Source organism: Cervus canadensis, chromosome 1, assembly GCF_019320065.1.
Source record: "Cervus canadensis isolate Bull #8, Minnesota chromosome 1, ASM1932006v1, whole genome shotgun sequence".
Classification (NCBI taxonomy): Eukaryota; Metazoa; Chordata; class Mammalia; order Artiodactyla; family Cervidae; genus Cervus; species Cervus canadensis.
In genome coordinates, this window is record NC_057386.1 from 10634347 (window position 1) to 10653199 (window position 18853).

Sequence of the window (18853 nt, forward strand, 5' to 3'; positions counted from 1 at the left end):
CAGTGAAGTATCATTTTGAGGTAAGCAAAGATTTTAGAGAAGACACAGAAAGCACAGTCTGTAAAAGAAAAATGGTAAATCAAATTTAAGTACAAAAATTAAATAAAAAATACAAATTCAGTCAAAAATTAATATTAGCAGTTATTACAAAGCACAGATACCATCTCCCATTTACTTTGTCTTTTGTCAAAGAAGCTATTCCAAGTCTCATCTGCTCTCCCCAATCCAATAGGATCTAGCCTATAGGATTTTAGGGATTGAAATAGTGAGCAAGCTAAATTAAATTATTGCTTCCTCACTATTATTGAGATCTTTTGAAATTAAAGCCAAATTAGACAGTCTTGCTGGCAAATGACAAACATTAGCGTTGGTCTTAAATATTGTGCCTTTCAGGCAAAAGCGGCCTTTAGTATGTAGTGAAGCTTTATCCACGTGTTTCTCGTAACCTCTGTCAGTTGTGGCACTCTGCTGTACAGTATTTTCTTTCACATTGTCATCTTTTTGGGTGTCCAGGCAGTGTTACAGAACAGAGTAATTTAAAGACCTTCCCTGAACTGGGTTCATGTAGCATCCAGGGCATCATGCATCAACATGCTTAGTTCTTAAATTGTTACACTGACAGTGGAAAATGGCATCAAAAGTTAAACCAAGAACTTTTACCATATGATCCAGCAATCCTACCTGTGGGTGTATTTCCCAAGGAAATGAAATAATTATCTCAAAGAGATATCTGCACCCCTATGTTCACTGCGGCATCATTCACAATAGCCAAGATATGGAAACAACCTAAGCGTCCGTCAGTAAATGAATGGATAAAGAGGAACTGGTGTGTATGTGTGTATACATATATATGTATGTGTATATATACATATATACACATACATGTATATGAATACATGATGAAATATTTTTCAGTCACGAAAGCAAGGGAATCCTGCCACTTGCAAAACATGGATAGACCTTGAGAGTATTATGCTAAGTGGGATAAAGGAGATAAAGGCAAATACTATAGATATGATATCACATATGTGAAATCTGAAAAAGTGAAACTCACAAGAGCAGAGAGTTGAATGGTGATTACTAGGGCTGGGAGGTGGGGAAAAGTGATGATGTTTCTCAAAGAGTACAAACGTCATTATTTCTGAGGAAAAATTAATTCTTGAGAGCTAATGTACCACTCATCTCTCATGCTAGTAAAGTGATGTAATGCTAGTAGTAATGCAAGCTAGTAATGCTCAAAATTCTCCAAGCAGTACGTGAACTGTGAACTTCCAGATGTTCAAGCTGGTTTTAGAAAAGGCAGAGGAACCAGAGATCAAATTGCCAACATCCGCTGGATCATCGAAAAAGCAAGGGAGTTCCAGAAAAACATCTATTTCTGCTTTATTGACTATGCCAAAGCCTTTGATTGTGTGGATCACAATAAACTGTGGGAAATTCTTCAAGAAATGGGCATGTCAGACCACCTGACCAGCCTCTTGAGAAACCTATATGCAGGTCAGGAAGCAACAGTTAGAACTGGATATGGAACAACAGACTAGTTCTAAATAGGGAAAGGAGTATGTCAAGGCTGTAGATTGTCACCCTGCTTATTTAACTTATATGCAGAATACATCATGAGAAACGCTGGGCTGGAAGAAGCACAAGCTGGAATCAAGATTGCCGGGAGAAATATCAATAACCTCAGATATGCAGATGACACCACCCTATGGCAGAAAGTGAAGAAGAACTAAAGAGCCTCTTGATGAAAGTGAAAGAGGAGAGTGAAAAAGTTGGCTTAAAGCTCAACATTCAGAAAATGAAGATCATAGCTTCTGGTCCCATCACTTCATGGGAAATAGATGGGGAAACAGTGGAAACAAGGTCAGGCTTTATTTTTCTGGGCTCCAAAATCACTGCAGATTGTGACTGCAGCCATGAAATTAAAAGACGCTTGCTCCTTGGGAGAAAAGCTATGACCAACCTAGACAGCATATTAAAAAGCAGAGACATTACTTTGCCAACAAAGGTCCATCTAGTCAAGGCTATGGTTTTTCCAGTGGTCATGTATGGATGTGAGAGTTGGATTGTGAAGAAAGCTGAGCGCTGAAGAATTGATGCTTTTGAACTGTGGTGTTGGAGAAGACTCTTTTGAGAGTCCCTTGGACTGCAAGGAGATCCAACCAGTCCATCTTAAAGGAGATCAGTCCTGGGTGTTCATTGGAAGGACTGATGTTGAAGCTGAAACTCCAATACTTTGGCCACCTCATGGGAAGAGTTGAGTCATTGGAAAAGACCCTGATGCTGGGAGGGGTTGGGGGCAGGAGGAGAAGGGGACAACAGGATGAGATGGCTGGATGGCATCACCGACTCGATGGACATGAGTTTGGGTAAGCTCCGGGAGCTGGTGATGGACAGGGAGGCCTGGCATGCTGCGGTTCATGGAGTCGCAAAGAGTCTGACACGACTGAGCGACTGAACTGAACCGAACTGAATGTACAACATGGTGATTCTAGTTGATAATACTATATTGTTTACTTAAAAGTTGCTCAGAGATTAAATCTTAATGATTCTCATCAGAGAAAAGAAATGGTAACTATATGACACAATGGATGCAGGTATCAAGTATTGTTACTGTGGTAATCATTTTGCAGTATGTAAGTATATCAAATCAACCCTAAACTTACAGTGTCATATGCCATATTTCAATAAAGCTGGAAAATCCTTAATTCTTTTTTTTTAACTTTTTATTTTGTGTTGGGGTATAGCAGATTAACAGTGTGGGGATGGTTTCAGGTGAACAGTGAAGGGACTCAGCCATACATATACATGTATTGAAAATGCTTAATTTTTGCTGAATTTTTTTATTATTGTGGTAAAATATACAGAACCTACAATTTACCATTTTAATCATTTTAAGTGTACACCACCACAACAGTGGTGTTAAATACATTCACTCTGTTGTGCGACCAATACCTCCATTCATCTCCAGAACCTTTCATCTTGTAAAACTGAAACTGTGTTCTCAATAGTCAGTAGTCTATTCTCCCACCAACACCAGTCCCTGGTCCCCACTACTCTGCTGTCTCTATGAATCTGACTTTTCTAGGGACCTCACATAAGTGGAATCAAATTATTTGTTCATTTGTGAGTGGGTGATTTCACTGAGCATCTTGTCCTCAGAGTTCATCCATGTTGCTGAATTCTTAGTATATTATTGTTTACTTCTTATTTGATTGAGTTGTTGGCATTTCAGTTATTTTTGAAATCAGAACTTTCTAGATCCCTTCTAACATAATTTTAATTAACTTTGTCTCTTTTACCTATCTCCCTGCTGCCCTTTTTTTCTGTTCCAATTTTCCCTTATAAGGATACAATTACTCCAGCTAATGGAAAAAAACAGATATTTGCTGAATGTGGATAAGTATCTATTCCGATCCTGGTTCAGTTTGCTTCCTCTGAGTAACTTGGCTCCTTACATGGAACACCTCATCGATTACCTGAGTCAGTGTCCCCCTCGTGTCCTGGACTGTCTTCTAGGGACTTGGTACCGTCTGGACGGACTTCAGGAAATCTCTCCAAGAAACCTCGAGGTTTGTTGTCTGGAATCAGCTCTTGAGACCTGGCTTAACAAAAGCAGGTCAAAAACTAATCAGTCAGAGTTTGTGATTCTCCTTTTCTGAAAACCTGACCTGGTAAAGCACTTAGATATAAGAGAACTGGGAAGGGTCAATATTTCTTAGGGTAAGGGGTTAATTTACTTGAGTTTATTCTGTTTCAGTAAACAAAATTCAATAAAACAACAGCCTTTGGATATGTGAGATTGTGCAAGTCAGGGTTAGAAGTTATCCTGCATGCTGGTCCACTTCCGAATTGCTATTGTCCTTTCCCATTTTGGGGAGGAAAAAATGGTTTAGTTTTAAATCCTAAGTTTTATTTGTAAGAGGTGTAAGATTAGTACTTGAGCCCCTTAAAGCTTGTTTATAGAAAGAAAATTATTATGCCTTATTATTTTGGGGTGTGTTTTTGTTTTGTTTTTCGTTCTGTTTTAACAAAGATTAGTGGCATCATGATTAAATCTTCCCTTTTTTCTTTTCTTCCCCACCCTAGAGTATTGAGAATACTTTGAAAATGCTGTTGTGCCTTCTGGATATTTATCAGGAAAAGTAAGTAGAAAAGTAAAAGGTAATCTCTCTTGTACAAGGTTATCCCTTATGATTGGGTTTATGCCATAGTTGCTGTCATTAATGTAAGGCCATAAATTAATATATATTCCACTTCTTTTTTCAAGGTATTGATGTAATCATCCTACTTTTTTAAAAAGGGAAAAGTATAGAAATCAGGTGCTAACATTTCAGTTTATTTTCATCTGATTTTTTTCCTGTGCACTTTTGTCATTTATTTTTAAGTGATTATCGTCATATTACATATTCATGCTTGTGTCCTGCATCTTATCAGCATTTAGTCTTCAGATTTTTTTTGCAAGTCAGAGAAGCTGAAAATAAATACAAAGGTAGCTTTCCGTAATGATCTGAAATCATTTGCTCCTGCAAATATGTGTGAGCTCTGACACCCTGGAGGCACAGTGTACAAAATGAACAAATGTGGGAGGTAACTTTTTAGCTTCTCAGAGCACTGCCAGGATCGCCTCACCTGAATTCTTAGAGTGTTCAGGATGGAGGTGGGAGTGTCAGATCTGCATTAACGCCAAGCACCTGGGACTTCATGGACCCCATCTAATTCTGTGTATTACAGAATCACCCCAGTAATTCCTGTCTCTTGCCACCTTCTAAACCCTCCTGATCAGCTCCCTACCTTTCAGCTCTGGTCATGTATCAGCCAATAAGCAGGTCCACTCAGAGCTGAAAGAAATTTCATGCACAAGACATATGCTTCTAGCATTTTTTTTTTTTCCCTCCCTGTAGCTTACTGATTCTTTTTTAAAAATTGTATGGTATTTGAATCTTTGGTAATATCCATCCTTAAGATTATTTTCAAACAAAGGAATGCACTTGGAAATAATTTAACTTGCTTTTGTTAAAATAGTTCAGACCATGGAGGCATACCAAAAGACTTTTTTTCCTTTTTATCTTAGTCACAAATTCAAAATTAATGGAAATGTTCTGGATGTTATCCTATATGGGATCAAGTACATGCCTTCCTTGTAGGCGTTTTAAAGGGAAGGAACTTGTCATGAATAATGGGTACTGTTTTCGAATTCCTCCTAAATTACTTCATTCATTTCTCTCAACTCTTTGTGGGTTAGGATTCTTGAGGAGCCCTTGATACAGTCCTACTTGACTGTGTGCCTGAAACTTCACGAAACTACCTGCAGAATATCAAAAGCCCACACGTTTTATGAGATGCCTGCCTTATCTGCTGAGATTGTTTGCAGAATTATTATACTTAAACCTGTAGTGGTAAGTGGAACATGTACACATAATGCCATACCCAGCAGAACTATGGAACCTGAGGCATCCTCTATTCAAAAAGGAGATAGAAAAAAAAAAAAGGAGCTAGGCTGAGTCTAGGATTGTGGGATGACAGAACGGCTGATTCCGCCTTCAGGTGTGTCAGTACATACCTGATGCGGGTTTTGTTCTGCTCATGAGGCTATTTTGGTCAGCCAGGGTCTGCATGCTTGCCCCCAGGGCTTACGTTAGAGGGAAGAACGGAGAAAGGAGGCAGTGCAGAAGTTCAAGTGTAGAGTATCAGCTGTGACTGGGTAAATTCAAGAGCCCTCAAGTGGCCAGGACTTCAAGCAAGAATCTCCCCACCCAAATGCATGTTCATGCCTAATCTTTCCCACCTGGGCCTTTTTCCTGTTCACTGAAACTCAAATACAGTAGCAAGGTCCACACACCCCAGTGCACACCTCAGAGCCTTTCCACACAAGCACCACCTCCCGAATCAAGCTGTAGGAACAATCCAGAGTTCTGTGCCCCCTCCCTCCATACCTCCCAGTGGTAAGCACTCTCCTGATTAGTACCATCACAAGTCAGTTTTACCTGTCTTGGAACTCTGTCCTTTTTTGTGTCTGGCTTTCATCGCTCAGCGCATCTCTGAGATCCATCTGTGCAGTTGCATGTGTCCACAGCTCATTTTTTCCCATTGTTGTGTGATCTTCACTCGGTTGAGTTTGAGCTTCCACATGAAGGCGATAGGTGATTTCCTATTTAGACCGACCATTTGACAAGTCATAACTGTGATGTTAGTGATATAATTAAGTGTGTATTTTATCTTTGTTCCTTTTAGCTTTTCTTTTTTAAAAAAATACCAAGGGAACATTTAAAAATAAACATTGGTAGGATGATTGCTTTTTCCTGAAGTGGATATTATTTAAACCATCCTATGCAGGTGCCAACTTCTAGATAAACTGTGTTCAAGAAATGTGAAATTTGTTAGTTACTTACGGTATATGTCCCTGCAGAAATAACTATCTTGAATGTTGGTTGGGATCGCAGATTAGTGTAACCACAGTCTGGTCCAAATTCTCTACCTGTGCCATAAAAAGAAAAAGCTTTGCAAAACTGAAATTAAATAAAAGCAAAGTATATGAAGAGGTTCTGAAAAGCTTTTGGTTATGTGCCAACATAAAGGGTTGATAGGATTGACAGGATATCAGGTGGAGAAAAACAAGGAGGAAAGGCGAAAGTTCTAGAGAAGATTTTTAGGCTTGGGTTGTTCACTTACAGCCCATCATCTGCTGGTTGCAGGGCACACCCAGATGGAGAAGAGAGGTGCGTGGCAGCAGGGGTGCATAGGAGGGGGCAGTCCAGTGAGCACATAATTGCAGCACAGTGGGTTAATACTAAACTGGTGTGTCCATAAGGTGCCCTGGGAACACGGGGCCTTTGGAGGGGCTGGCGTTCCCACAGAATGAGAGAGCAGCGTGTGCGTGTCAGGGAGGAGAGGATCCTGCTGCTCTGCAGGTAGGCTAGCATGGCTGGAGATGGAGCCTGGGTCTAGGCTAGGCCAGACTGCAGATGGCACGCACACCCTGCTAAAGTTTCCGGATCATTCGAGAAGTTGCTGGCCCATTTGGTGACTTTCACTTTGGGCCAGCATGTCCCATTTTCAGCTGAGAACTGTTGCTGACCCATACCACCCATATCCTGTGTGCTATTCTGCCAGCATAGCTGTACCCCTGCCCACACATAACCCAGCCTACCCCTCACACTCTGCCCAGAGCTCCCTGAATCTTTCAGGGGAGAACCTGTCCCTCCACACACACACCCAAGACTGGGTACAGCACCCTTTGTGTGTTAGTTGCTTAGTTCTGTCCGCCTCTTTGTGACTCCCTGGACTGTAGCCGCTAGGCTACTCTGTCCATGAAATTCTCCAGGCAAGAATACTGGAATGGGTTGCCATTTCCTTCTCCAGGGGATCTTACTGACCCAGGGATCGAACCTGGGTCTTCTGCTTTGCAGGCAGATTCTTTACTATCTGAGCTATAGGGAAATCCCCAGCACCCATTATGTGCCTTTCCTATCTTGTTACTTGCCCTGTTTACTGATTGTACTGGTCTCCCACTTAGCGATCAGCTCCTTGGGCAGCCGCCTCACTATGATGTCTCTAGCCCTTGGGCCAACCATCTCCGGAAGGAGGGAGTGACACCAGAGATCCAGTTTGGGGGGCCTTGACACTTATACAATCTGTGGGACTCGGTTGAAGCAAAAGAGAATACACATCAGAACTGGGAGAGGCCTCTTTCTAAGTGGGCTGATGGCTGAATCCACTTTGTGGTAAAGATGCTTCTGATGAGAAAGGGAAGGAGAGCAGGAAAGAGGCATCCCCATCCCTAGAGCCCTTGACCCCCAGGAAAAGGGGCTTTTCAGGAGGTGGGAATGAATGGAGAACCGCAAGGAAAGAGCACCAGGGTAGGGATTTGGGTTTCCTCCGGGCCCTAGCATGTCAGTCGGGGACAGAGTTTACATGAGCTTGGCTTTCTGAGCTGCTGGAAGCTCTGAGCCCGTGGTGCACCCTTCTCCCTTGTCTGTCGGCTCAAAAACCAGGAGGTTACTGGTTGGTGAGGCAGCATCGCCTCTGTTACAGTTACCTGGGGTCACTTGAGGGGGCGTTCATGCCACTGCTTCTCCTACCTGGACCCCCATGCTGTCCACCCAGAGTGAAGCTGAAATGCCAGGGAAATGAAAGTGCTGTGAATATGCAGGCTCTGCCGTGTGCATAGGTGGCATCAGCCGCGGAGGCGGGTGGAGAAGTATCTGGATGATCCTTTGGGTCTGCCATGTGGGGTCGATTCAACTCCGTCTCTCTCTTGCGGTGACAGGATTCAGCAGGAGGGCCAGGAGATGAAACTGGAAAGAAGAATTCAGTAAAAACGGTCTTCCAGGGGACCCTCGCTGCTACAAAATCTTGGCTTCGGAAAATTTTTAAAAAGAGCATGTTCCAGACTGGGTATTTTTATTTTTCACCTGTCACCTTCACTTACAGAGAGGAGATTGAGGTAAGCCAGTCCAGTGCAGGGGACACTGGGGTCTCCTCTGCAGAATGGACAGCTGCTCCCCTAACAGCTGAGGGGACTGAGGGCATGGACTCCCTGGCGGGTGGACTGTGGTCCCCACATCAGTGGTGAGGCAGCGGGATGGGGGGACAGAGCTTGTTGGGACATGGTGACCGGTGGGGAAGGGCATTCACGTCTAATGCTGTGCTCAGGTTATGATTTGACCGTAGAAAATAAGATAAGAACAAGGCTTCCATAAAAGGGAAACTGGGCCGAGCAGCATCTGAACGTGAGGAAATTAGAAATCAGACCCAAAAGGTACGGAGGCAGGGAGAGCTTCCAGAAATTGAGATGTGGACAGAATCTTATGCTGGGAAGGAGGAGGAGGAAGGGCCTAAAGACTTGGCTCCAGGACAAAGTTCTAGAAAATGACATGAACAAACCAAGCATGTGGCCCTCTGACTTAGGCTGTTGTCTTCCAGGGATACTTTAATGAGATCATCATAAAATCACATCCCTGAAACTGTGCATGAACAAAAACAGATAACTCTCACTACATCTCAGTCTTATTCAGACATATTACCTGTCCACACCAGGGGGAGAGGATCATTGATCCAAACACCCAGAGCCCAGAACATCAGTATTCTGGCTTAGATGGTAAAGAATCTGCCTGCAAATGTAGGAGACCTGATTTGATCTCTTGGTTGGGAAGATCCCCTGGAGAAAGGAATGGCAACAACTCCAGTATTCTTGCCTGGAGAATTCCATAGACAGAGGAGCCTGGTGGGCTACAGTCCATGGGGTCGTATAGAGTTGGACATGACTGAACAACTAACACTTCACTTCAGAGCCCAGAACTCTGACCACTCACCCTCACAGGGACAGAGTCTAAGGTCAAAACAGAGAAAACACATAAATCTTGAACTTGATTTGGAAGTTTTGTGGCTGGCAGTGGAATGTAGCAAGTCTGAAGCTATGTTGTGTGTACTGTAAGGCTGGGCAGAGGGACGCAAGTGTTGTTGCTATTGGAAGCTTGGGTTCTTTCTCATTGGAGGAGGGAACATATGGAGCAGGGGAGGGGAAAGGAGGTCTATGGTTTGAAAAGAGCTAGAGGTGAAGTGTGAACTCATGATTTTAAAAGCAACATTTCCTAGCTCCATCCACTGAAAGGGCCTAGAGATGGTGACACCCAGGTCTGTGAGCACACCCAGCCATGACTTCTAAATGCCATTCCCTCTAAAAAACAAAACAGAAAAATCCATGTGCTTCTGGAAAGAACAGCAGATTCTAAAGGTGGGGCTGAAGAAGTGCATGGCCAGCCTGAAACACCTTGTATTATCATAAAGTAAAAGTACTTGAAACCAAGTGGTGACATTTCACAAGCAGACAGGACCCAGGTGATGTCCTAGGTTATACCCTGGAGGGCGAAAGAATGATTGTGGGAAAAAGTGGTGAAATCCAAATAGAGTTAGTGGTTTTGGTGATGGTAATCTATCAATGCTAATTTTGGTTTTCACAACTGTATTATGGCTTCGTAAAGTATTAGCACTTGGGTTAACTGGAACTCTCTGTACTATCTTTGCGATATTTCTGTTCATCTAAGATGATTACATTTTTTTTTTAAAAAGCAACAGAAGCTGCCTGCAGGGGCTCTCACTAGCCAAATCTGAGGCAATCTGAATATGAAAATGAGTAATGGCCAGAAGAGTATTATACTGGAGATTATCATATTAAGTGAAGTAAGTCAGATGAAAAAAGGCAGATACCAAATACTATCACTTATATGCAGAATCTAAAATAGAACACATATACCATAACCTCAGATATGCAGATGACACCACCATTATGGCAGAAAGCGAAGAGGAACTAAAGAGCCGCTTGATGAAAGTCAAAGAGGAGAGTGAAAAAGCTGGCATAAAACTCAACATTCCAAAGACTAAGATCATGGCATCCAGTCCCATCACTTCATGGCAAATAGATGGGCAAACAATGGAAACAGTGCAGACTTTCTTTTCTTGGGCTCCAAAGTCACTGCAGATGGTGACTGCAACCATGAGATTAAACGACGCTTGCTCCTTGGAAGAAAAACTGTGACCAACCTAGACAGCATATTAGAAAGCAGAGACATTACTTTACCAACAAAGGTCCATATAGTTAAAGCTATGGTTTTTCTATTAGTCATGTATGGATGTGAGAGTTGGGCCAGAAAGAAAGCTGAATGCCAAACAATTGATGCTTTTGAACTATGGTGTTGGAGAAGACTGTTGAGAGTCCCTTGGACAGCAAGGAGATCAAACCAGTCAATCCTAAACGAAATCAGACTTGAATATTCATTGGAAGCACTGATGCTGAAACTGAAGCTCCAATACTTTGGCCACCTGATTCGATGACTCATTGGAAAAAACCTTGATGCTGGAAATGATTGACAGCAGGAGGGGAAGGGGATGATGATGAGATGGTTGGATGGCATCACCGACTGGATGGACAAGAGTTTGAGCAAGCTCCAGGAGTTGGTGATGGACAGGGAAGCCTGGTGTACTGTAGTCCATGGGGTCATAAAGAGTCAGACACAACTGAGCGATTAAACTGAACTGAAAATAAAACACAAATGAACTTATTTATTAAACAGAGATAAACTCACAGGCATAGAGAATAGACCTGTTAGTTACCAAAAGGGAAAGGAGGTGGGAGAAGGATAAATTAAAGAGTTTGGTATTAACAGATACAAACTATTAACGTATAAAACAGATAAACAACAAGATCCTACTATATAGCACAAGGAACTATCTTCAGTATCCTGCAATAAACCATAATGGGAAAGCAAAAAAGTGTTTTCACTGTCATAAAGGAAGAAAGAAAAGGCTGGAGAACTCCCTAGAAAGGAGACATGATAATGCCATGTGTCCCTCAGTTGGACCCTGTACCCAGTTAGTTGATTAGTGAACAGTGGCAAAATGTGGGCAGGGAGAAAGATGAGAAAGATGTCAATCCGAGTGAACGGGCCTCAGAGTGACACCTGAACTACTGTGTGTAGCAGAAGGGCCATGGGGTTGGGAATGCCTGTGCAGGACTTATGGGCCAAGGGGCATGGCATCTGCAACTCTGGTTCAGTACAGACAATGCCTGTTTCTAGATAGACTAAAGGGAGCACAGAAGAGAAAGAGATAGAGCAGCCACTTTAAATGTTGGGGAGTCTAGCTGAAAGTATATGGGTGTCCTTATGCTGTTATTGCAACTTTCTCTTAAGTTTGAAATTTTTTGAAATTAAAACAATGGAGGTAAATCCTTTCTGGATGAAGAGCAGTAGTGGACCATAATGGTGACCTGGATCATTCAGGACCCTTTGTTTTATGGGGCTAAAGTGGGTTGCCCTGACTTACCAGTGACACAGCAGACAACTGGACAAAACTGAGTCTGAACCCACGTGTCCTCAAAGCACTGTGCTCTTTGACTGTAATTGCCTTCTTTTATAGAAATCCATGGTGGCATCTAGGTGTCTTAGTGGTTGTCCCTTATTTGTGGATTTTGCAGGTCTGGAGGCGACTGGTGGAAATAAACTTCCCCACGGAGTATGACTGGAAGGAATCCTTGCTGAGGGACATGGCAGGGAGGCTCAAACAGGTACTGAAAGGCAGGGGATGTTCTTTTTGGAACCAGACCACATGGACTAGCTAGTACATGTGATGCCTGCATTTGAATGGACAGGGCATGGGGTTCAGGTGACTCTGTTTCTGATTCAGCCTTAATAGTTTGACCATAGATGGTATCCCAGAAAAGAATAAGGGCACAGTTTCTGGCCACCAGGGGAACCCTTGCTTGTGTGAAGTTCAGATAGGCACTAACTAAGCCTATGTGCTTTTTGCTCTAAGTGGCCTGTTGGTGACAAGAGCCTTGTTAAACCCAGTGACAACTGGGGGAAACACGAAAGTGCTCCCCATTTTTAATTAAGGCCTGTGACCCTAGAAGATTCAGCTTTTTAAAAACACATGAGAGGCTTATGTGTAATTGTTAAATGGGTCTTTTTAGGAAAAGAGAAGCAAGGAAGAAATCTTTTCAAAAAGTTTACCTGTGTTTTGCGGGCTTGCCTGATAGCTCAGTTGGTAAACAATCTGCCTGCAATGCAGGAGCCCCCGGGTTGATTCCTGGGTCGGGAAGATCCCCTGGAGAAGGGATAGGCTACCCACTCCAGTTTTCTTCGGCTTCCCTTGTGGCTCAGCTGGTTAAGAATCTGCCTCCAATGCAGGAGACCTGGGTTCGATCCCTGGATTGGGAAGATCCCTTGGGAAAGGCTACCCACTGCAGTATTCTGGCCTGGAGAATTCCACGGACTGTGTAGTCCATGGGGTCCCAAAGAGTTGGACTCTCACTTTCAGTTTCACCTGTTTTTTGCAAGCTGCTGTGCCAGATGCTTTTTCTGCTAAGTAGGTATTTTGGCCTTTTTGGTCTAATGGTTAGAGGCGGGGAGGACATGCTTCTCGTGGGATGGGAAGAAGGCCACAGTAATGGGGAGCTGATACAACACTAGGAAAGTGAAAATTACTAGGGTGTTTTCATTGCACAGGGTCTGAGAGTGTGGCACCCCTAACCTCTCACACCCTCGTCTTCCCGTCTTGCAGGAGAGGCCTCTCTTCCAGATTTCTGCCTTCTGCAACTCTAATTGGGTTGCTGCAGGTGCAGAAGACAGTGTGGCGAAATGCTTTGAGATGTGTGCCATTGAAGCCGTGGGCTCGGTCTGCCAGGTGAACAACCTTTCCCACTCAGGAACTGCATTTGCATGCACGCTTGCTTTCTGACATCACCAACCAAAGCCTATTAAGCACTGCTGGTTCCGAGACTCTGCACCCAAGCAAAGAATGGGCTCTGGGCATCCCCCTCCCCACCCTGAAATCCAGTGTTCTCTACCCATTCTGTAAAGTGCGCTCAGCTTCCTGCTATTGTTTTGCATCAAGCAGCTCACATGTAACCTCCAGCAATCTTGCAGGTTTTTCCTAAATGCCTCATTATTATCATTGCCACTCACCCACCCTTGGTATTATCCCTTGGTTAGCATGCAGTAAAGGACCCCAAAGGTTAACAAAGCATTATGGAAGAAAAATGTTCAGAGTTGAAAAGATTTTATCAATTCACTTACGAAGAGAATTAAAATGTGTGTGTCGTTTGTAGGCAACTTTAAAATATCAATGTATGACAAAACCCACCGAAATGTTGTGAAGTAATTAGCCTCCAACTAATAAAAAATTAAAAAAATAAAATAAAATAATTACAGTTAATAATACCAAAGTACCAATATTAATGGTTACTTGTATTATGTTTGATGTTTTGAATAATGTGAAAGTTCCAAGAAAAATGGCACTGAGCAAGAGAAAAGGGGGTAATTTGTGGGTTGTGTCAGTATCTCTGTGGGTACCTGTTTCCACATCCCCAGTGTTCAATCTTAAGGAGACAGTGGACAGGAAAATGGAAATGCCCTCAGAAAAGTTAAGTATTTTATTTACTCTTTTGGCTTTTTGAGGCATTGTAAAACTAGTTATGAGAGACTTCTGAAATGCTGTTGGGTAGGTAATTTGCTTCTTTGTTAAAAAATAAATCAACCATATAACCTTCTAAATATCCCTCTCTTTATTCATGTTTTTACAGTCTCAAACCAGTATCCTTGGGAAAATCTCTTATAATGACTTGCAAAAATGTGGCAACCTTGTGTCTGCTGTGATCACCAAGTCCTGGCCAACAAGTAGAGGGGAGTTTGTAGACGACTTGGGTGGGGTTTTGAATCACCTGCTCACATGGCCAGACATCAAGCACCTCTTCAAGTTATATGGTATGTTCATGGAGGGTGCTGGGAGCATCTGTTCAGTGGCACTTCCTGACTCAAGAGTGGCAGCAGAGTGTTTGACCTGTTAGTCCATTAGATTGGGTTGATGTTTGTCAAAAGAAGCAGCTTGGACGGACAGACCCAGGAAGGCTCAGAGTATCTTGTATTATAATTGAGAACTAACACTGAAAGCCACCATTCATGGAATACCTGCTATACTCCAGCTACTGGGCTGACATAGTAACCTCAGACCAAGAGCTGAGGTGGAGAGTGTAATGTGATTTACCTAAGGTCTCACTGATAATAAGTGTTAAGGACTGAAATCCAAACCCAGTGTGTCTGTATCTCAAGCCCTGTCTTTCTTATTCTGAGATCCATGAAAATGTCCAGTCCAGTACTGGTGACCTTAGCAAAAACTAAGTACTGCCTGATTCTTGCACCCCTACCCTCCATGACCCCAGAGTTTGTGACCAAAGAGGGGAAACGTGTGTTGCCCTAAAAATGTTATATTCAGGTTTATGTGTGAGTCATAGGTTCAGATCTAATGGACAAGCACCACAGATTATTGTGAGTGTCAATTTCATCAAATTACTGAGACGGTCTTAAAAAAATAAACAAAAAAATACCCATGTTCCTCTCATGCCAGAGTTTTGTAGTGATCAGATAAGAAGATTGACTTGGCTCTTTTTGTTCTATTGTTGTCTGTTAAAAGCTACTCACTTGAAAATATTCCATTTGTGTCTTTTAAATTAACAGACCTCATATTTTAGAGCAGTTTTAAGTTGACAGAAAAATTAAGCAGAAAAAAAAAAAGAAAAGAAAAATTAAGCAGAAAGTACAGAGTATTCCCGTATCTACCCACTCAACACACACAATTTTCTCTATTATTAATGACTTGCTTCAGTACCATTGTTATAACTAATGAGCCAATATTGATATGTTATTAGTAAGTAAAGTCCAGTGTTTACATTAGGGTTTACTCCTGTACTTTCTGTGGATTTTGACAAATGTTTAAATAACGCTGTGCATCCACTATTACCATATCCTACGGAACAGTTTCACTGCCCTCAAACTTCCTTGTTTTCCAGCAGTTCATCACTTCCCTCTCCTCTCCTATACAGTTGTGCCTTTTTCCAGAAAGGGATATGGTTGGAATCATACTCTCTGTTGCCTTTTCAGATTGGCTTCTTTTACTTAACAATATGCATCAAAGGTTCCTTTTAGTAGCTCACTTCTTAAACCACTGAATAGCATTCAGTTGTGTGGTGGACTATGGTTTGTCCAGTCACCTACTGAAGAACATCTTGGGTACTTCCAAGATTTTGCAATTGTGAATAAAGCCTCTATATTTGCTTTTAATGACATGACCCAAATGTATGATCCTAATATTACTGGGAAAGAAAATTTCTGGTGGTTCAACTAAGTATGTTTGAAAATCCTGCCCTCTAAAGAATGTGAGAAATATACCTAGGAATACAGAATGACTTTGCTTTATTATATGAAAGTTGGGGCAGAGCAATAGGAGGTTACTGGAAATCCATTAATGTGGGAAGGAAGTGGGGTACCTACCGTTTTAACTCTCTTCTTACCTTGGTCAGGAACCAACGAGGAAATATTAGCAAATATTACCAAGGAAGGCAAGAAGTTGATGGCCACTGCGGACTCTGTGTTGACAAAAGTTACAAATGACCTCATCAATGGAACAATTTTAGTTGGGCACCTGGAGCTGATCCTAGAACACATGGATCAGTTCCTCGACATTTGGCAGTTACGTAAGTATCACGTTGAGATGTGGACTTCAGGCTCCTGAGGAGTTGCGAGCTCAGAAGCATCTCTCTTTGCCTGTGTGTCTTATAGAGAGGTGAACTTTGTCATCTTTATGATGGCTTCTCTCTCCAGGAAGTTGTCATGGGACGGCTTCTAATCCTCAGGAAAATTAGGGGAAGTGATAAAATACTGACCACGTTAGAATACTGGTTGTTTTTATTCCTCCTGACTGACACAGGGACATCTTGGAGTAGCCGTGCATACAGCCTCCGGCATCACCGTCCCACAGCCCAGCATGTGGAGCACGTTCACGGGAGGTTCGAGAAATGGCTTGACACAAAATCGGTATTTGTTATTTCTACTGACTTCCTTTCCTTTCTTTTTTTTCCCAGAGAGTAAAAGTTCTTTAATCCAAGACAGAAAACAAACTATGAAGGAAGTGCTGAGTCTGAGGAAGAATGAACTATTCACTCTAAAGAAAGAGAAGACAAATGTTGACTCTCTCCTGAAGTTGTGTGGCAGGGTAAAAGACGTGATAAAAGGTGATATTCTTAAAGCATTAAAATAAACAAAATTGCAAGGTCCTCAGGGGAGAAGGGTCAAAGGAGAATATGATTAAAAACATATCAGAATAGAAGCCCTTCATCTTGGAGGGGGGAGGCTTTTTCTAATGTGTTAATTTTTAATAAAGTTAAAAATTTTCTGTTAATTACTGACATAGCTGTAAATAGCCTGCTTCTTGATTTTTTAGATTTAAACATCATTTATGGAAAATTAGGATTTAGATTTCCTTGTTTTTCCAATTTCTGTCTTATACACATAGCCTTTTCAATCTCACCTCCCTCCAATTTTATCATAATTTCATCAACCCTCAGGGTTTAAATGTCACAACTATGTAAATGCACTCTTTTCCCCCGAGCCATTATTTTCTCTCACTTCTTATGCAAACTATCTTCTCTAGATTTAAAATTCTTATCTTGTCCTATGCTTTGTTTTCAATGTATTTATTTTTTTAATTCAATGCCAGACTCTACCAACTGTTTGAATTTCCTCAAAAGGAGATCCATTTGCTTTTTCAGATAAAATCTCGCCAAACCAGAGATAAGCTATCCTAGGGGTACCTTGCCTCTCTTCTCGGCTGGATCTGTATCCTGGGTGTCATGGCTCCCTGCTCTCACTCCTGTGTTTTAGTGAAATACACACTCTGTTTCTCCTGAGTAAGGGGCCCAGGAGTTCTTGCTTGTCTGAAAACATCTGCCCTCATAGGAGATCTGTTGTTGGTGCAGATCTTTCCTTCAGGATTTGGGGTTCCTGGCTCCATTGTGTTTGCAGGGTCACTGTTTAGAGTCGGTTGGGATTCTAATCCTTTGTGGATGACATATTCTCGCCCTGGAAGCTCTTGAGATTTTTTTTTTTTTTGGTCCCCCTTATTCTGAAATGTCATGATGATGTTCCTTGGAATGGATCTCTTTCCCATCTGCTGTACTGGGCATACTTAAGTGGGTCTTTTTAATCTAGAAATCTAAGTCCTTGAGTTCTGGGGAAACTTCTTGTGTTAGTTAAGTGATTACTTTTTCTCTTGTTGGAATCCACAGTTGGATATTGGACCTCCTGGAGTAGTCATCTAATGTCCATACATTTTCTCTCGTATTTTCCATGTCTTTTGTTCTGTTTTCTGAACAATTTCTTAAGTTTTCTTTCTAACCTTGCCATTAAATTTTTTACTTTTTCTTCTTACTTGTATTTAATTTAGAAGAACTCTTTTTGCTTTGAGCGATCCTTTTTCCATACTATTCTGTTCTGGTTCATGGTTATAGTATCATATCTTTCTGAGATTTTTTATATTTTTGATTTAGAGATTTTCTTTTTCTTAAATAGTTTCCTGTTTCCTCCAAGTTGCTTTTATCTCTTGGTATGTTTTAATGTCTATTTTTCATGTTTAAGGCTTTGCCCCTCTGTCTAGAATTCTTTTTGATCTGTTTATATTAAGAGAGGGGACTAATGCCCTGGTGGGGGATTCTGAGGGTGGGGTGGCTAGGCTTTGAAATAGCCTGTATCTTTAGCGCCTCTCTCTTGGGCTACTCAGATCACTAGTCTCTTGCCTGGAAGATATAGGGCTGCCTGCTAGGTCTCTAGGAGTCAAGACAGAAATGAGGGCTGGAGGGTTCTCAGCATCTAAGATGCGTATCTAGCGCCAGTCCTTCCTTCTACTCCCTGTGTCCTCTCTTCTCCTTTCTAGCTTCTCAAATTTAGTGGCACATACCAACCGTTAGCTTCCTGACGAAGGGTAGGTGTCTGGAAATGCCTTTGTTCTGCCGTGTACCCGAGACCCCCCCCCCCAATCCAGAGAGCCGTCTGTGAGCCCTCTAGAGCCTCTCTAGAATATAAACTACCTGTTGCATGCCAGGGTGGAGGAGGTGCCTTCAGCCTGCTGATGGAATGGGTTGGGATGAAAACGAGCCTGTTGGATGACTTGTTATGCAGACTTTCAGCCCAGTCCTCCTTATCTCATCACCACCTCCCAAATTCCAGCATCTGTGCAGCCAGGGTCTGTGCATGTGGGAAATTCTGTGATGACAGACACCTGGCAGAATCTCAGCTTTCCCCACTATGGGCTAAGACCCCAAGTTCTCAGGCTTGAAACATTGTTTACCCCCAGCACATCTGCTTTTCGAGTTCCAAAGTTTTGTTGCTGTGGTCTCCTTTTCTATACTTCCCAGCCCTGTTGCTTTATGGCTTTTGAAAAACAATCTCAGTTCTGTCATTGCAGCAGGATTTGGGGAGGGAGTGGAAACATGTGTAGATTTCAAACTGTCATCTTCACCCAGAAG

At 42.2% G+C, this 18853-nt stretch overlaps 1 protein-coding gene across 4 annotated transcripts in view; it reads left to right on the forward strand.

Annotated features, from left to right (window-relative positions):
- The window catches only part of RNF213 (ring finger protein 213), a 132155-nt gene that overhangs the window by 34822 nt on the left and 78480 nt on the right, over window positions 1-18853 (forward strand). For all 4 annotated transcript variants that reach the window (XM_043462756.1, XM_043462747.1, XM_043462765.1 and 1 more), the window contains 9 exons: window positions 3350-3572; window positions 4090-4145; window positions 5246-5399; window positions 8270-8446; window positions 11975-12064; window positions 13060-13182; window positions 14081-14261; window positions 15854-16027; window positions 16415-16564. In XM_043462756.1, the coding sequence (XP_043318691.1) occupies window positions 3350-3572; window positions 4090-4145; window positions 5246-5399; window positions 8270-8446; window positions 11975-12064; window positions 13060-13182; window positions 14081-14261; window positions 15854-16027; window positions 16415-16564 (1328 nt within the window). The remainder of the gene's footprint in view (window positions 1-3349; window positions 3573-4089; window positions 4146-5245; window positions 5400-8269; window positions 8447-11974; window positions 12065-13059; window positions 13183-14080; window positions 14262-15853; window positions 16028-16414; window positions 16565-18853) is intronic.